Source organism: Cervus canadensis, chromosome 13, assembly GCF_019320065.1.
Source record: "Cervus canadensis isolate Bull #8, Minnesota chromosome 13, ASM1932006v1, whole genome shotgun sequence".
NCBI lineage: Eukaryota > Metazoa > Chordata > Mammalia > Artiodactyla > Cervidae > Cervus > Cervus canadensis.
The window spans coordinates 7,708,016-7,727,026 of NC_057398.1; the positions used below are offsets into that span (position 1 = coordinate 7,708,016).

A 19,011-nucleotide genomic window follows, 5' to 3' on the forward strand; every position below is an offset into this window, starting at 1 on the left:
CCCTCATTTTCCCACATGACTTCATTAAATCTTACAGAGCTGTAAGTGTGGTAGGACTTTGCTTTTGCTGCACAGGGGTCTTCTTCCCTCACAGGTTTTGGATGGAGAAGGGCTTTTGTAGACTTAAATTCATAATTCAGTATGTCTATTCTGTTACATGACAAAAATCATTTTTTGCAAAGATTTTAAATTCGTTTTACCATTTAAAAATGCTTCTGGAACACCTTGATATTTGTTTAAGATTTATTTTGTGATGTGTAAGATTTATTTTGATTTTGTGCTTTATTGCAGTTTATAGGTTTTCCCCTAAAGATGTTAACAATTTTACAGCTAAAGAGGATGGGCAGGGACTTCCCTGGTGGTCCAGTGGTTAAGAATCTGCTTTCCAATGCAGGGGGTATGGATTTGATCCCCGGTTAGGGAACTAAGATCCCACATGCCATGGGGCAATTAAGCCCATGCGTCACAACTACTGAGCCCTCGCACAACAACTAGAGAAAAGGCCTCATGCCGCGGTGAAGATCTGGCATGCTGTAACTGCGATCCAACGAAGCCAAAGCAAAACAAGACAACAGCAAAAAGAGAATGGGCAAATAGGATTTGGTATTCTGTCCAGATAACCTTTTTTTTCCTCTAGCAGCAAACCTTTTCTTTGAAGAGAGGCATTTTGGTGGTTTATACCCCTAACAAGAAGAAAGTTTTGAAAACTAGCTTTTGAGTTGACTTAGATGCCCAAAGATTAAGCATTTTGGAAGGTAAGCTCTCTGAGTTTCTGAATTAATAACTACTTATTTTGATGCTAAGAGGATCAGGATTCTCAAACCTGTGAACCCAGATCTGCTCAGCACAGTGCATTCGTTTCTTGCATATCTTTGCTTACAGTGTGCTCCGTGAGGCTGGCTTTTCTGAGGATCTTCAAAGCTCTGTCTCTGCTGGTTTTTTTTTTTTTTTCCTGCTCAGACTATCTCCTTCATCTCCTTGTAACAGCGCCCTTGTTATCCTGTCATCTGGTCTACCTCATACGGCCTCTGCTCTGGGTCTAGTCTTAGCTGGATATGAGTCTAGTCCACGTGCTGACTTGGAGGCAGCAGATCCAGGTTCACGTTCTGACTCCTGACTCGTATTCGTGTGATCTTAGGCGAGTTTTGTAACCTTTTTTTCTGCTCAGTTTCCTATCTATAAAATGTGGGTCATAATAATACCCATGCCCACCGAGAGGTATGTTATGAGAATTAAAAATGATGATGGGTACTGCTTGACATATAGAAAGAGTGAGTACTTTGTAATCAGTAGCTGCTATTATTATGCCAGAATGTATTCTCAGAAACTAGTTTGTTGGTAAACTTGCCCTGACAGTGAGGCTATATTTTATGTGCATACACACACTCACATGTCAGCTACTTAAAAAGTCATTAAAATACAGTGAATGTGTGTTTATCCATCACTTAGTTTGAAAAGTCTTACCGACATAGTTGAGGCCCCCATGGAGATCCCTCCTGATTGCCTTTCCCTCCCTCCTTCTGAATGGTAACCACCATCCCGAGTTGGGTGATTTTCATGCTCATGTGTTTCCTTACCCACTCACTGCATGTGTGACTTTGTTTTTAAAATAGCTGTTGGTAATGAATACGGCCCTTGGAAGAGACCCTGAATCATTTGGGGAGCCACACGTGAAGGGTGCGGGAGGTCCCATCATCACTCTCGTGGGGGGAGGAAAAAGGGCAGAGCTCTGACTCACCCCCGTCAGCGGAGCCCAGGCCTTCTTCCCCTGGCTTGGCTGCTCCCCCTCCTGGAAGGAGACCCACCTGAAGACTATAGCCTGGCCTGTATGTTGCTCAGAAAGAAATTGTGTGGCCAGAATGTTCCATCTTCAAGATGACTCTTGAATGACTTGAGTGTGTACTTGCTTCATTTGTCACTCTCTCGTTTGGCTCATCTCCTTTTGAGGGTTTGGGCACTTTGATAACCGCTCCTCTAGCCTCCTTGACTAACTGCTTTCTTGCCTCCTCCAAGCTCCTTGGTTTGGCATTACTTGCACTGAATGCTCAGTGTTTGCATTTCTAAGAAGCAGGATTCTGTGAACTGCTCTTGGGAGAGATGCTTTGGGACTACCCTCCTTTTTGAGCTTCGGAGGGTCAGTTGCTGGGTGTGGGTGGCCTGGTTTCGTGGGTGAAGTCTGAACTCGTTCAGTTCAGTTCAGTTGCTCAGTCGAGTCTGACTCTTTAGAACTCATTACTGGGTTCTAACTGGTTTCTCCTGTAGCAGGTCAGTTATCCATTGAGCCCAGTAGATGAGACACTGGCGCCTACCTAGTGGGGGCTACAGGTTCAATCTGTAATCCTTAGGTTTAGGTTGGAACTACAGGATTAGCTGTAGTCATTTATTCCTAGAGCTCGGTGACCAGGAATAATCGGAATTTCCTTCTCTCCTTGGCCTCGGCAGGCTGGGTGGGACTCCTGAGCACTGTCGGCGTCTCTCACCCGCACGCTGTTCTTTCCCTCTTGACCTGAGTGCTTGCTCTTCTGGAGCGCCTGGTAGCAATTCCTCAGTTTTGTTATCTCATGCCCTTCCCCATCAGTCACGTTTACTGACTTGGTTTCTCAGCCCCAATCCATCCCCCTGACAAAGAACATTATAGAACCACTGCAAGGCAATAGTGATCTTTTTTTTTTTGTTTTTTTGACTACATGCTGAGGGATTCTATTGACATAAAAGACAAAAGCAGGCAGAACCAGTGGATACTATGAGAAGCCAGGACAGTAGTTGTCCTCGAAAGAGTGACGTGACAGTTGGGAGAAGAGGCTTCGCAGACGCCAGTAATATTATGTTTCTCAGAGGTCCTGGGCTACAGGATGTGTTCAGTTGGAGAAAGTTCCCTGGGCTGTACACTTATGCTCTATGAAATTGGCAATAGCTATCTTTTCTTCAGTGTCTCTGCAGGGACCTGTGAACATCACAGTAATTCTGACCACTGGTGTTTGTCATGGTCTGGGCATGGGTTGGAAAAGAATTTCCAGAGAGGAGACAGAATGAGAGGGAAATAAAGTTTATTAGAGTGGGAGATGCTGCTAGAACAGTGGGCCAGCTCAAGGGAGAACCGATGTTTGAACAGGGGTCCTTAGTCCACTTTTATACCCAGGGTACAAGGAGTGGGATAGGGGTCTTATGGGTCATTTGTTGTTTGGATGAGGCGCGTATACTGAATGGGAGGAGGGGGAAGCGTAAGGCAAATTTCTTATATCTACGGGGTAGGAGGGGAGACAGGTTATACTGCTCAGGAGAACCTGAAATCTGTTAATAGTTACAACGTGGGGGAGGGAAGGACGATAAGGGTCTGGTTTTTCCGTTCCTACATTCCACGACCTTCCTTGGTTTTATCTGCTCTTTCATCCTTGGGTCACCACAGAGTTGATCTTCCCAGCACATGAGCTTCCCTTCCTCCCAATATTCCCAGCGCAGAGGGAAAAATCTCACAATTTTGTATGATTCTACTTCCTCTATGTTGTGGTTCCTGGTCTGTATTCTGGTTGACTTTATCTTTGTACTTCTAATACTTAACCCAGCTTTCATATATGAAAGGTTCTGTTTTTATTATTGTGGTAAGAACACTTAGCATGAGATCTACACTCTTACCCATTTTTGAGTGTAAAATACAGTATTGTTCACTGTGGGCTTGAAACATTCTTATAAAGAACTTTATGCGAGAAGAAACATTTATAAAATATCTAGGCCTTCTAATCTGAGCAGAATAGTTCACAGAATAGTTGTTCATAGAATAGATCACAAAATTTAGAATAGGTTAGAGGTGGGCAAGATGAAAATGACTGCAGTCACTGGCTTTGGAGCAGAAAAGGTCTAGGGGGGAGGTCAGGGCATGGACTGACGCGGGACCCAGGACAGGTGGGAGTGGTGGGTCAGGGTGGCACAAGCTGTTTGGGATGGGCACGACCATATGACGGTGCGAGACCACATGCCGCCTGAAAGGGAGTGAAGCCGAAGCCCGTGCCTTTGACCGATGGTGGGCATCCCAAGGACAAGTCTCAGACAGGCAAAGATGGCCAGCAGAGCCAAAGGGCATCTCTCTCCAATCCTTGGCAAACCATGGCATGAGACATGACTTGATCCATTCTCTGGTTTGTGAAGGCTTTTCACTAGGCAGATGCTAAACTATTCTTCAGATCTGTAAGAGATCTAGCAATTCAAAGGGGGATCTAGTACCACCGAGACCCTTTTGTTTACCCCAGGAAGAACTTCCAACACTTAGCGACATTCGGTGGATACGTGATTCTGTATTGAGTACCTGCTACTTAAAGGTCCCCATGTTCAGCCATGTGGGGATGGGCTTTGAGCATCTGGTCTGCTCGGAGACAGTATGAGCAAGTTCAGAAATGCCCAGAAGGTAACATGCAATGCATGTGTTAATGCCGCTTCCTCATGTATGCTACAGGTGATAGGATACTAGATAGATAATAATTCCATAACTATTATTAGATAGATAATAATTTCATGTCAAGGCTATGGTTTTTCCAGTAGTCATGTATGGATGTGAGAGTTGGACTATAATGAAAGCCGAGCGCCAATGAATTGATCCTTTTGAACTATGGTGTTGGAGAAGACTCTTGAGAGTCCCTTGGACTGCAAGGAGATCCAACCAGTCCATCCTATAGGAGATCAGTCCTGGGTGTTCATTGGAAGGACTGTTGTTGAAGCTGAAACTCCAATACTTTGGATGCAAAGAGATGCATCCTGGTCTGATGCAAAGAGTTGACTCATTTGAAAAGACCCTGATGCTGGGAAAGATAGAGAGCGGGAGGAAAAGGGGACGGCAGAGGATGAGATGGTTGGATGGCATCACCGACTCAATGGACATGAGTTTGGGTAGGCTCCAGGAGTTGGTGATGGACAGGGAGGCCTGGCATGCTGCAGCTCATGGGGTTGCAAAGAGTCGGACACAACTGAGTGACTGAACTGAACTGAATTATTTCATAACTAGAAATTATGAAATATTTAAATGAAATAACTTTTTAAAATGTAAGGATTTATATAAAATCATCTTATATATTACAGGAAGAAAAACTTACATGCTTATAATAAAGATGAATAGAGTTTACTCTGGAAGCATGGCCTTTGGAATGGGAGAGGTCATTGATTTTGGAAATAAGAGACCTGGGTTTTAAGATCCAGTGTTGATGACCCCTGATACTTGAGGAGGTCATACTTATAAATGTTTGTTGTTTTAATCTGACATACGGGAGTAGTACTTATGACCCAGGGTTGAGTAAAAGTAGCAGTGGGATAACATACATGAAAGTGCATGTATTTTTTCAGTCCATTCCTTCACTCAGCCAATAGCCACTGATCCTGTCCACGCTGTGCCAGGCACTGCTTGGGACTAAGCAGCTGGAGGCAGAGAGGACAGCTGTGGGCCCTGCCCCTTGGAGCTTACAGTGACCAGACAGAAAGCTGCCCCATGCTATGAACTTGCAAGAATGCATGTGGCTATTTTGGCTGAAGCTTTGGCTAGGAAAACTTTGTGAAATAACAGCATTAGGTGAGTCCTTGAGGGTTACAGTTTCTGCAGACAAAATTGAGAGAGGAGGACTTCTAGGCAGAGGAATGACTATGAGCAAAGAGAAAGTAAAGGGTGCAACAGGGTAAAATGAGTAGTTCCAGGAGGAAAAGTGAGTTGGGCCTGGCTCATTTTCCCTTCACACCCGCCCCCGCCCCAAGATGAGATTCTTCAGCCTCTTGTTTGAGGACCAGAACTGAGAAGAAGGGGGGAAACCCACAGGGGAGACAGTCACCAGCTGCTTTGTATAAATTCAGATTTTGGTGAGGTCGTATCGCATTCAGAGAGAGTGCGGATGGCTGGGTAGGTAGGGTGTCAGTGGAGGGAGGGCTGATCACCGGAGAACCACCACGTTTGGGGCGTTGTCTCAGTCTCCTTCTCCTAGAACTCTTTGTAGAGTTAATCTCTTCGTATCTCAAAAGTCTGCCTTCTTTCTAGTTTTGAGGGAGAGAAAACCTCATTCTCTTTTGGTGTGAATTAAAAAAGAAACTCCTGATTTCACTGTTTATTAATTACTGTTTGGCTGTGCTGGATCTTTGCTGCTGCATGGGGTTTCTCTAGTTGTGGCCAGTGGGGGCCACTCTCTGGCTGTGGTGCACGGGCTTCTCGTTGCCGTGGCTTCTCTTGCTGCAGGACACAGGATCTAGGCACACAGACTTCAGTAGTTGTGTCTCCCAGGCTCGGGAGCTCAGGCTCAATAGTTGTGGCCACAGACTTAGTTGCCATGTGGCATGTGAGATTTTCCTGGACCAGGGACTGAACCCGTGTCTCCTGCTCTGACAGGCGGATTCCTTACCACTGAGCCGCCAGGGAAGCCCCCCTCATTCTCTTCTGGACAGGTTGAATTTGAGGCCCTTCCAGTTGGAGGTGGCCCATGGGTGGTAGAATTCACCACACAGTCACTTTGAGGCAGTCACAAGCAGGGAGCTAGGGCTTCTCTTTCTTTCTCCCCTTCCCAGCTTTGTTCTTAATGCTGGGGGATCCCATGCCTGTGAAAGATTCTTTATTTTTTTAAAAAATAACTTTGTTTTTTCATTTTTGGCCTTGCCATGCAGCTTATGGGATCTTAGTTTCTTGACCAGGGATTGAACCTGGGCCCTTGGCAGTGAAAGCATGGAGTCTTAACCACTGAACCACCAAGAAATTCCCATCACAGGATTCTTTGACTCAGTGGCAGGTCTGAATTTCAGTAGTGACTTAATCCTCAGAATACAGGAAAGGTTTTAGAATATCAGTCTACCTCCCAGAAAAACTCTGATAACAAGGAGTTTTCATACGACAGGGTGAATTATCAATTTAGTTACTTCACACGGAAACATTTATTAAGCATTGTTATAGTGGTGGTTTAGTTCCTAAGTCATGTCCGACTCTTTGCAACCCCATGGACTATATCCCGCCAGGCTTCTCTGTCCATGGGGTTCTCCAGGCAAGAATACTGAAGTGGGTTGCCATTTCCTTCTCCAGGGGATCTTCCTGACCCAGGGATTGAACCTGGGTCTCCTGCATGGCAGGCAGATTCTTTACTGACTGAGTCACCAGGGAAGCAAAAATGAAAGTGAAAGTCACTCAGTCCTGTCTGACTCTTTGCAACCCCATGGACTATAGAGTCCAGGGGGTTCTCCAGGCCAGAATACTGGAGTGGGTAGCTTTTTCGCTTCTCCAGCGAATCTTCCCAACCCAGGAATCAATCCGGGGTCCCCTGCATTGTAGGTGGATTCTTTACCAACTGAGCTATCAGAGAAGCCCCCAAAGTGAAAGTGAATGAAAGTCACTCAGTGGTGTCCGACTCTTTGCAACCCCAAGTACTATACAGTCCATGGAATTTTCCAGGCCAGAATACTAGAGTGAGGAGCCTTTCCCTTCTCCAGGGGATCTTCCCAACCCAGGGATCGAACCCAGGTCTCCCACATTGCAGGTAGATTCTTTACCAGCTGAGCCATAAGGGAAGGCCCGATGTTAATTAGGTGCTGAATACAACAGGAATAAGATATAATTCCTGACCTTGAGAAGCTTGTGGCCTCGCAGGATGGGTACAGTTGTGGTCTGGTGTGATAATTATATGGGGCGTCCCAGTTGGCGCAGATGGTAGAGAATCTGCCTGCAATGCAGGAGACCTGGGTTCGATCCCTGGGTCAGAAAGATCCCCTGGAGAAGGGAAAGGCTACCCACTCCAGTATTCTTGGCTTCCCTGGTGGCTCAGATGGTAGAGAATCTGCCTGCCATGCAGGAGACTTGGGTTTGATCCCTGGGTTGGGAAGATCCTCTGGAAAAGGGAATGGCTACCCAGTCTAGTATTGCTGCCTGGAGGATTCCATGGACAGAAGCGCCTGGCAGGCTACAGTCCATGAGGGCAGCACAGCCCATGAGAACAAAGTTTGGTTCGAGCCTGGAGAGAACAGGGGGCTGCATGACTCACCCCCTCACCTTCTTCAAGTTTTTGCGCAAATATCCTCTTTTTGGTGAGGACCACCCTGAGTCCCCTTTAAACAAAAGCAACACCATGCCACATCTGAATTCCGAGTTTCCTTATCCTGTTCAACACTGTTTTTTCTTTTTCCATTGCATTTGTCACCTTCTGTCTCAGTTGGCTGTTGCTGAATCACAAACCATGCTCAAATTTGGTTGAAAACAGTGATTTCCTCTCTCACTGTTCTGGGGGTTGACGGAACTTGGTTCGGTGGTTCTTGCCTGGGTTCTCTCTTCTCCTGTAGTTGCTGCCAGGTGTCAGCTGATGCTTCAGGCATCTGAAGGTTCTGGGCGGGACATCCAAGGTGGTTCCTCACTCCATTGCAGTTGAGGCTGACTTGGCGGGGAGCTCAGCTGGTGTTGTCCTCCAGAGCATCTTCACGTGGCCTGTCTACGTGGCTCAGGTAGCTCACAGCCTGGCAACTGGATCCAGCAGTGAGTGTTCCAAGGGGCAGGAAGCAGAAGCCACTAGGCCAATGGCAGCCTGCACTTGGAATTAGAACAACGTCACTTTTTCTGTCTCTCTGGGTCCTAGGATCTGCCCAGATTTACTTTTGATGGGGGAGTGGAAAGATTACCTCATAGAAGGGCACGTGGGAGAGAAAATACCGTTGCGGCCACTGTTGGAGAATACATTCTGCCATGCTTTCTTAGTGTTCAAATAGGATTTGCTTATTTTCATGTCTGCTTTTCGTTGACTCCTGTGAGGGTGGAAGCCCCATGAAGGCTGGAATATCCACTGAATAATGTGTACCAAGCATCTACAGCCTTACTTGGCACAAGGAATAGTTGTTAAATGTTCTAAGAAATGTGTCTAATCCATTGTGTTCAGATTGTCGACTGTTGTAGAGGTGTGGGTTTTTTCTTTAACCCTTCTTCTGATTTACATTCTTTGCTGTCACGTTTAACTGACTCTATAAATCAGGGACCTCATTTCTTTATTCAACACTGTATTGCTCAGTATCTGGTAAGTGGTTGGTGCTCAGCAACTATATACTAAATTAATGCATAAGTTATTGATTCTGCTTGAAACGGAGAAGTTATGAAGAATAACTTATATTTGAACTGGGATCTGAAGGATAAATGGAATTGTTCCAACAGAAGGAGGAATAGGGAAGAAAGGGAGAAGAAAATACTAAAGGGAAGGATAAACGGGACCATAATGAAACTGACCTGTGAGTCTCCTGAAGCCTGGGTTCTCCACATGATATGACCTCCAGGCTGCTTTTTATGACATGTAACTAGTGATTCATCTGTCAGGTGCTTGGGACATGCTTGTTGAATGAATGAGCATAGCATATGAACTCATCTATAACTTTTTTGAGAGAAAGGTGTTAGGTTAGGCAGAAACTAATCTTAACCCCTGGTAATGAGGGGTCTTTTAAATATAAACTCAGCAAAAAATATTTTAAAGTATTTTAAAATAGCTAAATTTTGCATTTTTGAATATAACAAAAGTGAGTTCAATTTATGTATGTCAAATAACTTTTCATCAGAGCACAGTCAGTTGCATTGTTTCTTTAAACATTTTTATTGGAGTGTGGTTGATTTACAATGTTGTGTTAGTTTCAGGTATATAGCAAAGTGAACTGTACATACACGTATGCCCACTCTTTTTTTATTCTTTTCCTGTATAGATCCTGACAGCGTATTGAGTAGATTTCCCTGTGCTATGCAGTAGGCCCCTGTTTGTTATCTATTTTTTATAGCAGTGTGTATGTGACAATGCCTATCTCCCAATTTATCCCTATCTCCTGTCCTCCTGGGTAACCATGCTTTTGTTTTTTATATCTGTGATTCTGTTTCAGTTTTGTAAACAAGTTTATTTGTACCATTTTGGGGGCTTCGCTGGTGGCTCAGACAGTAAAGAATATGCCTGCAGTGCAGGAGACCAGGTTCAATCCGTGGGTTGGGAAGATCCCCTGGAGAAGGGAATGGCTACCCACTCCAGTATTCTTGCCTGGAGAGTTCCATGGACAGAGGAACCTGGCAGGCTACCATCCATGGGGTCGCAGAGAGTCTGACACAACTGATGAGATTCCACATATAAGGAATATCATATGACATTTGTCTTCCTTATGTTGCCTTCTAACATATCATATGCCTAGTGGGAGATTGCTAACTCTTAGGGTTAACCCCGAAACCTTAGACCAAGTCTTACACAGGAAAGACTAATCTTTAGGTCAAGGGGAAAGAAGAGTGAGCCGTGCATCTTTCATAGGATGATGCAAATCAATAGCAAGGAAGCAGAATTGTTATGGGTATAAACACATTTTTTTCCTGAAAGACTAAACAATACAGAAATTACAGTCATAATGCTTTTACAACCACTACAAACATTTCTTTTTCTATGAGCTTATGAACCAGTTACTTAAATGTCAAGGAAAAAAAATAAGCCTTTTGTATCTTAATCCGTAAAAAATAATCAATATCAGATAAATAGGGCACTTGTTGCATATTGATAAATATGTGATTTCTTATGCTTTCCATCTGTATTGAGGAAAAAGTCCCCAGTAATCTTATCTTCTGTTAGATCTAGCCATAGAATGCTTTTAAACATCTGTACAAAATTAACCTTTTCCTCATAGCCCGGTTCCATATGAAAGTACCAACAAATGTTGAAGATTGTTTGCAAATGGTGATCCATAAAAATGTAGATTCAGCTATGGATTGTAATTCATCTGCTTCATGTATAACAATTGTACAAAAATAATGTCAAATTAAAGGCAGTATCTGAGACAAGGAGAAGCCCATTCTCCCCGATCTTGCACCCTGTTAACAAGGAAAAGAAACGTCTGATGCTTCATCTATAAAAGACCCCTGGGTGGCCTTAACCTCCCCGCGCTTCAGTAGATACAGTCTTCCATAGGTCCTTTGATATCTTCAGTTCTTCAGGCTGATTGTTGTCAGCTCTGGAAGCTTTGTGCCTTTCAATTAGTTTTTCTTACTTATGTGTCCTGCCTGTTGGTGGCTCTGGGATTTTTCTGACTAGAGCCTGGGGGTTCATACTGGAATATTTTATAGTTTCCCTCACTGCCATACTAGACAGTGGAACTGATTTTTTCACCATTCAGTATATTCCTGTGGTAACCCACCCCACCGCCCCCCACCCCCGCCTAAATGCTTTTAAGATGGTGTTAACACACATCTCCCACTTCTTGTGTACACACACACACTCACACACATATTCACAGACACACATACACACACCAGCTTTTTTCTTATCTCTTATCACACTTCCAAGAAAGCTACCATTTTATAGCAGCTCTTGCAACAAATAAGACCATAGTCTGGTTTCCAAAAAAGAACGTTTTTGACAACTCCTGAGTGTGACTGACACGTGGTGATTCCTGGGGTTTTCTCCTTGCAGGACATGTAGCTCTTGGATTTGAACTGCTGTTTACCTTTGCTCAAACTGTTTATTTGGGCTTCCCAGGTGGCACTGCTGAGAAGAACCCACTTGCCTGTGCAGGAGGCATAAGAGACACGGGTTCAATCTCTGGGTCGGGAAGAGACTGCACTCCATCATTCTTGCTTGTGAAATCCCATGGAGAGAGGAGCCGGGTGGGCTACAGTCCATAGGGTTGCAAAGAGTTGGATACGACTGAAGTGACTTAGCATGCAGGCACGCACACTGTATATTTAGAAAATGGCTTATGTATTTTCTTCTGGCCCAGAGTCACTATTTACAGCCACACATTTCATGGCAGTGATTGCCATGTAACATCAAAAGCACCAGGCAGTAGTATCTCCTGCTAATACTTCTTTAAGGCTTAGTTATTTCCTTCAGGTTATCCCGCGGATAAGCCGATCAGCCCCGTCATTAGTGCTGGCCTGCATCATTTCCCTGCATGCTGGGGAAGGTGGGTTTGGAGGCTGGACAGCACGTGGCCACAGGCCATCTAACTCCAGGGTTTCCTCGGGCTCTTTGTCCTTGTTTTTCTCCTGGCTTCACCTCCTCACCCTGCTGCTGAGGCCAGCAGCTTGCCCAGGTTGACGGTTCCCCAGAGACCGATAGCTCAGGTTCCCACCCTCCTCCCAGGGTGAGGAGGAAAGGGCAGCTCAGAAGCCCACAAGGATGCGTCAATCAGGGGAGCATCCTGAGCTCCAGCTGGAGACGTAGGTCCTGCTCTCAGAGGGGCAGGTGGATGCCCGTGGGAGCAGAGCGTGTGTCTCCACCTCGGATCTCACCCTGTGCCCACACTCGGCGTTCCTTTCCCTCCAGAAAGACATGATTCTGGCCAGGAAGACGTTGGTTCTTGCAGCTTGGGGCCCTCATCTTTTTTTTTTTTTTTTTAAGTAGCTTTATTGTGATATAGTTCACATATCATTACAGTTCATCCATTCAAGGTGTACAACTCATTGGCTTTTAGTATATCGTGGATATACTGTCCATCTGTGATATGGCAACTAACATCACCATAATTTTTAGAACATTTTCATCACCTCAAAAATAAGCCCTAAGGACTTCTCTGGTGGTCCAGTGGCTAAGACTCCGAGCTCCCAATGCAAGAGGCCCCGGTCAGGGACCTAGATCCCACGTGCTGAAATTAAGAGTTGGCATGCTGCAACTACAGATCCCACCTGCCGCATCTAAGACGGGTACAGCAAAATAAAAGGAAACCCTACTGTTTAGCTACCACCACCCATAATCTCATTTCCTAGCCCCTCAGGGCTATGGAACCAGTAATCACCTTTCTGTCTCTATTTCTGTTTTTCTTTTCCTCTTCTGGAGTTTCATAGGAATGGAATCATACATGGAATATGTGGTCTTTTGTGGCTCACTTAGCATGATTTCAACATTCATGTTGCAGTGTGAATCTTCATTTTTTTTTAAATGACTGAATTATATTCTCCTGTATGACGTACTAGGTTTTATTTATCCATTTGTCCATCAGTGGACATTTGGGTTGTCCAACATTTGGGCTGTTGTGAATTATGCTACTGTGAACATTTGGGTGCAAGTTGCTGTGTAGACATCTGTTTTCATTTCTCTTGGGTGTATACCGAAGAGTGGAATGCCGTGTCATATGTTAACTGTGGGCTTCCTAGGCAGTGCTAGTGGTAAAGATCCCCCCTGCCAATCCAGGAGATGTAAGAGATGCAGGTTCCATCCCTTGGTGGGGAAGATCCCCTAGAGGACAGCATGGCAACCCACTCCAGTAATCTTGCCTGGAGAATCCATGGAGAGAAGAGCCTGGTGGGCTACCGTCCATAGGGTCGTGAAGAGTTGGACATGACTGATGCGATTTAGCATGCATGCATGGTAACTGTATGTTTAATTATTTAAAGAACTGCCAAATATTTTCTAAAGTGGCTGCATCATTTTACTTTCCTGCCAACACACAGTGTATGATGGTTCCAATTTCTCCATATTTTTGCCACCCTTGTTGATCTGACTTCTCACCATCCTAGTGGGTGTGAATTCATGTGAGGTTTTGAAAGAACTGGGGAAGGATTTTTTTTTCCTTTCTAATAGTTTTTAATGCCATGTATGTGTGTATGCACACACACAAACACACATATTTATGACTTCAAAGTGTGCCTTTTGCTAGAGTCTGTAAAAGCGCAGCTGCTAAGAGGTCCTGTTGCCTGTCACAATAATAAAGCAGATTTCAATATTTGTTAATCCAAAAATCTCACCGCCCAGAACCGTCGTGGGAGACAGTGAAACGTGTGCATTGAGAGGAGGAAGGGGAGTGAGTGGTGGGAGAGGCGGGGGCAGGCGGTGTGTTTCCTGGGACGAGCATCCTTCCCAGGAGACGGCTCCACTTCTTGTCTCCGTGTCTAACGGGCCCCTCTGTCTTTCAGGAGGACTGGCGCTGGCCCAGGTGCTCTTCTTCTACGTGAAGTACTTGGTGCTCTTTGGTGTCCCGGCCCTGCTCATGCGCCTGGATGGACTCACGCCGCCGCCCCTCCCTCGCTGCGTGAGCACCATGTTCAGTTTCACGGGGATGTGGAGGTCAGTGGCTCTGTTTGCTAAGGTCCTCTGGGGATGTCCGGCGGGAGGAGCCGGGGCTTGGCCAGCCTCAAAGCTCCTGAGCCACCATCCTGTCTCTGCCCTTCACTCAAGTCGCCTTTGGCACTTAGGTTTTTTAATCTAACAGGTTGACAATCCATATTTTCTGAGCCTCTCAAACGTATTGTCAGGCTAAAAATTGGGAGATAAAGTTTCTCACCCAGTCTGTGTAAAGATGCACAAAGGGCTGTGTCTAAAGTAGTTTCTTACTAACTTGGGACATAATATATATATTGATGATTTTACTGCTGTCTGTTTTTCTTGAAAATGACATCTTTGTATGTGGGACTGTAGATTAAAAAAGTAGGCTTAATTTTATTTCTTTAATACCAAAAACGTAAAAAAAAAAAAATAGAGATTTAGTTAATAGTACAGGGCAGGCATTTACTAGCTCTCAGATCCAGAGCAACATATTTCAAATGTGAGTTTCAGTTTTCTTGTCTTTTATATGGTAATAAAAATGATAACGGTACTGATAATACTTATCTCTAAAAGTCGTTTTGAAGATTAAAAAAGCTAATACACACATATAAAGCATTTGGCACACAGTAGGTGTCTACAAACGTTAGCTCTTATCCTCCTATTACTCCTGTACTCACCCACTTTGGATAGGCAGGTGCTTTTTCTGAGTGTTCTTGGTCTTCTTGATTTAGCCCCATGGACGCACAGTTGGCCTGGAGTCTCTGTTCTAAAAGATCCCTCGGCCCCCCGCCGTTTCTGGCTGTTGCTCTCCAGATGGGCTCGCTTGCCGCTGGGTTTTATTACTGCTTCCAGTGTGGAACTAGTGGCAGGCTAGCTCTTGCAATTGCAAGCCTAATGTAAGAACCTGAGGGTGGGAACTCGCACATCTGTGGGAGGCAGCATCTACTTAAATTGTGCTCTTTGGAAGCCTCCATTTGCACCCGCCCGCCCCTCACCCTGGCCCTGCTCAGAAAATTGTTCTGGCTCATCCAGACTTACATTTCACCCCTGAACCCAGTGAGGACTGTTCTCTCTAGTGCTGCTCTTGCAAAAGGGGGTAGCTAACAGGCAATATCCTAGTTTTCCATCATAATTTATTACAGGGACTGAATTGATCTAAGCCTCCATGAATGCAGTTTATTTTTGCTGCTGTCTGCTTCTTTGGATTGGAAATACCATCTGGTTATTGTAGAGAATGTAAGTAATTGCTCTGATTTGTCTTTAATTACTTCATCGAGTATCATAGGTTGCCCAGCTGCAATGGCAAATTTAGGAAAAGGGCTCTCTCTAGCCAGGAGGCCAGGAAGTGGTTTTGTTTGGAAGGTGAGCCTAATGGGAAGGCTTTATTCATTTTGACCTGTTCATAAAAGTTATTTACTGAATAAATGGGTGGGACTTAAGCATGACCTGGGGGTATGTCATGAGTCCCTCGTGGGCACCCAGCGAGGTTCCTCGGCCTCCTTGATGTGAATGCTTGTGCTCAAGCATTTCTTGGGAAGCATGTTCTCCTCAAGAGCTTCTCCACTGTTGGTTGGGATAATAAATAATCTTGACTCTTGGCAGCCATGATGGCTCTAGGCTAATTAATTATTTTTTGTCCAAGATCCTCTGTTGTGTACAAACTACTGAGGCACAGAAAACATGTCTGCCAAGACCTTTGTCATTCTTGTTAGAAACTGGGCTTGAACAGTGTGGACCCCGAGTTGTTGAAACCTGCTCTTCTCCGTCTCAGTTATTGTGGGTAGGAGAGTAATTGTGAAGTTTCTCTTGAGTGACTCACTGGAGTGATGTGCTTCTGAAGCGAGCTGTATACAAGGGCATGTGATGAAATGGCAAACACGGTCCTTCTTGGGAGTGACCTCAACGTGTGTCCTGGCTTCTTTCAGCTTGCATGGGTGTGGATGTCCCCCATCACATTTGCTTTAGCTTCTTAAGGGTTTTCTGATTTGCCACTTGTATTTAGAGACACTCAGGGCTTCACTCTTGGTATACAGTAACTATTCCACATCAAGTTGCTGAATTTAGGAAGGGAGATGAACTCTTTCTGAGGAATTTGGTGCACAGTTAAGGCTCAGAAGAAGTAGTTTTTAACTGAGAAAAGAAGGAATAAAACTTATAGATTCTCCTTTGTACTTTTTCCTCCACCCTTAGTTTACTATGTTCATAGTCAGGATCTGGTCGCATAACCAACAGTGGCCGTGGCCCCCATCTTCTCCGACTTTTCTCCGTAAGAAGACACGTCAAGGGAAAGTAAAATTTTGAATTTGTAGTTTCTATTTACATCTAAAGGCCTTAAAAATAGCTGTGAAACGAAGAGAAGTGAAAAGCAAAGGAGAAAAGGAAAGATATTCCCATTTGAATGCAGAGTTCCAAAGAAGAGCCAGGAGAGATAAGAAAGCCTTCCTCAGCGATCAATGCAAAGAAATAGAGGAAAACAACAGAATGGGAAAGACTAGAGATCTCTTCAAGAAAATTAGAGCTACCAAGGGAACATTTCAGGCAAAGATGGGTTCGATAAAGGACAGAAATGGTATGGACCTAACAGAAGCAGAAGATATTAAGAAGAGGTGGCAAGAATACACAGAAGAACTGTACAAAAAAGATCTTCATGACCCAGATAATCACAATGGTGTGATCACTCACCTAGAGCCAGACATCCTGGAATGAGAAGTCAAGTGGGCCTTAGAAAGCATCACTATGAACAAAGCTAGTGGATGTGATGGAATTCCAGTTGAGCTATTTCAAATCCTGAAAGATGATGCTGTGAAAGTGCTACACTCAACATGCCAGCAAATTTGGAAAACTCAGCAGTAGCCACAGGACTGGAAAAGGTCAATTTTCATTCCAGTCCCTAAGAAAGACAATCCCAAAGAATGCTCAAACTACTGCACAATTGTACTCATCTCACACGCTAGTAAAGTAATGCTCAAAATTCTCCAAGCCAGGCTTCAGCAATACGTGAACCAAGAACTTCCAGATGTTCAAGCTGGTTTTAGAAAAGGCATAGGAACTAGAGATCAAATTGCCAATATCCGCTGGATCATTGAAAAAGCAAGAGAGTTCCAGAAAAACATCTATTTCTGCTTTATTGACTATGCCAAAGCCTTCGACTGTGTGAATCACAATAAACTATGGAAAATTCTGAAGGAGATGGGAATACCAGACCACCTGACCTGTGCCTTGTGAAACCTGTATGCAGGTCAGGAAGCAACAGTTAGAACTGGACATGTACCAACAGACTGGTTCCAAATAGGAAAAGGAGTACGTCAAGGCTGTATATTGTCACCCTGCTTATTCAACTTATATGCAGAGTACATCATGAGAAATGCTGGGCTGGAGGAAGCACAAGCTGGAATCAAGATGTCCAGGAGAAATATCAATATCCTCAGATATGCAGGTGACACCACCCTTATGGCAGAAAGTGAAGAGGAACTGAAAAGCTTCTTGATGAAAGTGAAAGAGGAGAGTGAAAAAGTTGGCTTAAAGCTCAACATTCAGAAAACTAAGATCATGGCATCTGATCCCATCACCTCATGGGAAATAGATGGGGAGACAGTGGAAACAGTGTCAGACTTTATTTTTTTGGGCTCCAAAATCACTGCAGATGGTGACTGCAGCCATGAAATTAAAAGACGCTTACTACTTGGAAGGAAAGTTATGACCAACCTAGATAGCATATTAAAAAGCAGAGACATTACTTTGCCAACAAAGGTCTGTCTGGTCAAGGCTATGGTTTTTCCAGTGGTCATGTATGGAAATGAGAGTTGGACTGTGAAGAAAGCTGAGCACCGAAAAATTGGTGCTTTTGAACTGTGGTGTTGGAGAAGACTCTTGAGAGTCCCTTGGAGTGCAAGGAGATCCAACCAGTCCATCCTGAAGGAGATCAGTCCTGGGTGTTCATTGGAAGGACTGATGCTGAAGCTGAAACTCCCGTACTTTGGCCACCTCATGCAAAGAGTTGACTCATTGGAAAAGACCCTGATGCTGGGAGGGATTGGGGGCAGGAGGAGAAGGGGGCAACAGAGGATGAGATGGCTGGATGGCATCACCGACTCAATGGGTATGAGTTTGAGTAAACTCCGGGAGTTTGTGATGGACAGGGAGGCCTGGCGTGCTGCTATTCATGGGGTCGCAAAGAGTTGGACACGACTGAGCGACTGAACTGAACTGAACTGATTTACATCTAATATCTCTGGGCCATCACTGAGGCATTGCTGCAGACTGGGCATTGCTCCATCCCCTTCCTGGGTTTAGGTTCGAGTCGAGTTGAGTCATAAGCAGCTGTGTAAGCTGGTGATGCAGATTATTCTGCTCCATTGTGGCCACCACTCACACAGTGACTCAAAGGGCATGGGGATGGGAAGTGGAGGGAAGAGGTTTAAAAACCATCTCCAGAGATTGTTTAATAGCTACCTAGGCTTCTAGAAAATCCACACTGAATGAGGTTTAGAGCTGAGGATGAGAGATGGATTTTTAGCCCCCCACTTGAAAGGAGCCATACACATCTGAACACCGTGCCGATGGACTGCACTATCAGTCCACTTAGCGGTGAGAGAAGACTTGAAGCCGGCAGCCTACTGTAGCAGAGGAATCTGATTTCTACATCACACAAGAGATGAAATTGACCATCAGCTGAGAGATAGTGTTCCTTGACATGATAGTCCAAATTGATCATGAAAAATTGCTATTTGCTGAGACGGCTCAAACCTGAAATTTAGGACCTGACTGACAGATTTATTTTATATATATATATATATACACACACACACACACACACACACACACACATATTTTTCCTATTTGCTCTTCTGCTTGTATAATTCTTGCTCAAATATTTGCAGGCAGAACAAACGGCTAAGGGGCCTGTGTTTTCCCACTTGTGTGATTTTTCTGTGGCTGTACAGACATGAGAAATTGAGAATTTTCTGCTTAATTTTGGGGCTTCATGTTTTAATTTAGGTAAGCTGAGGTCTGTAATGAGCATCTTTTGCCAGAA

General features: G+C 44.6%; 1 protein-coding gene across 10 annotated transcripts in view; it reads left to right on the top strand.

Moving 5' to 3' along the window:
* Positions 1-19,011, top strand: part of HHAT (hedgehog acyltransferase) — a 353,352-nt gene that overhangs the window by 116,975 nt on the left and 217,366 nt on the right. For all 10 annotated transcript variants that reach the window (XM_043485093.1, XM_043485098.1, XM_043485097.1 and 7 more), the window contains one exon: positions 13,847-13,997. In XM_043485093.1, coding sequence (XP_043341028.1) covers positions 13,847-13,997 — 151 coding nt within the window. The remainder of the gene's footprint in view (positions 1-13,846; positions 13,998-19,011) is intronic.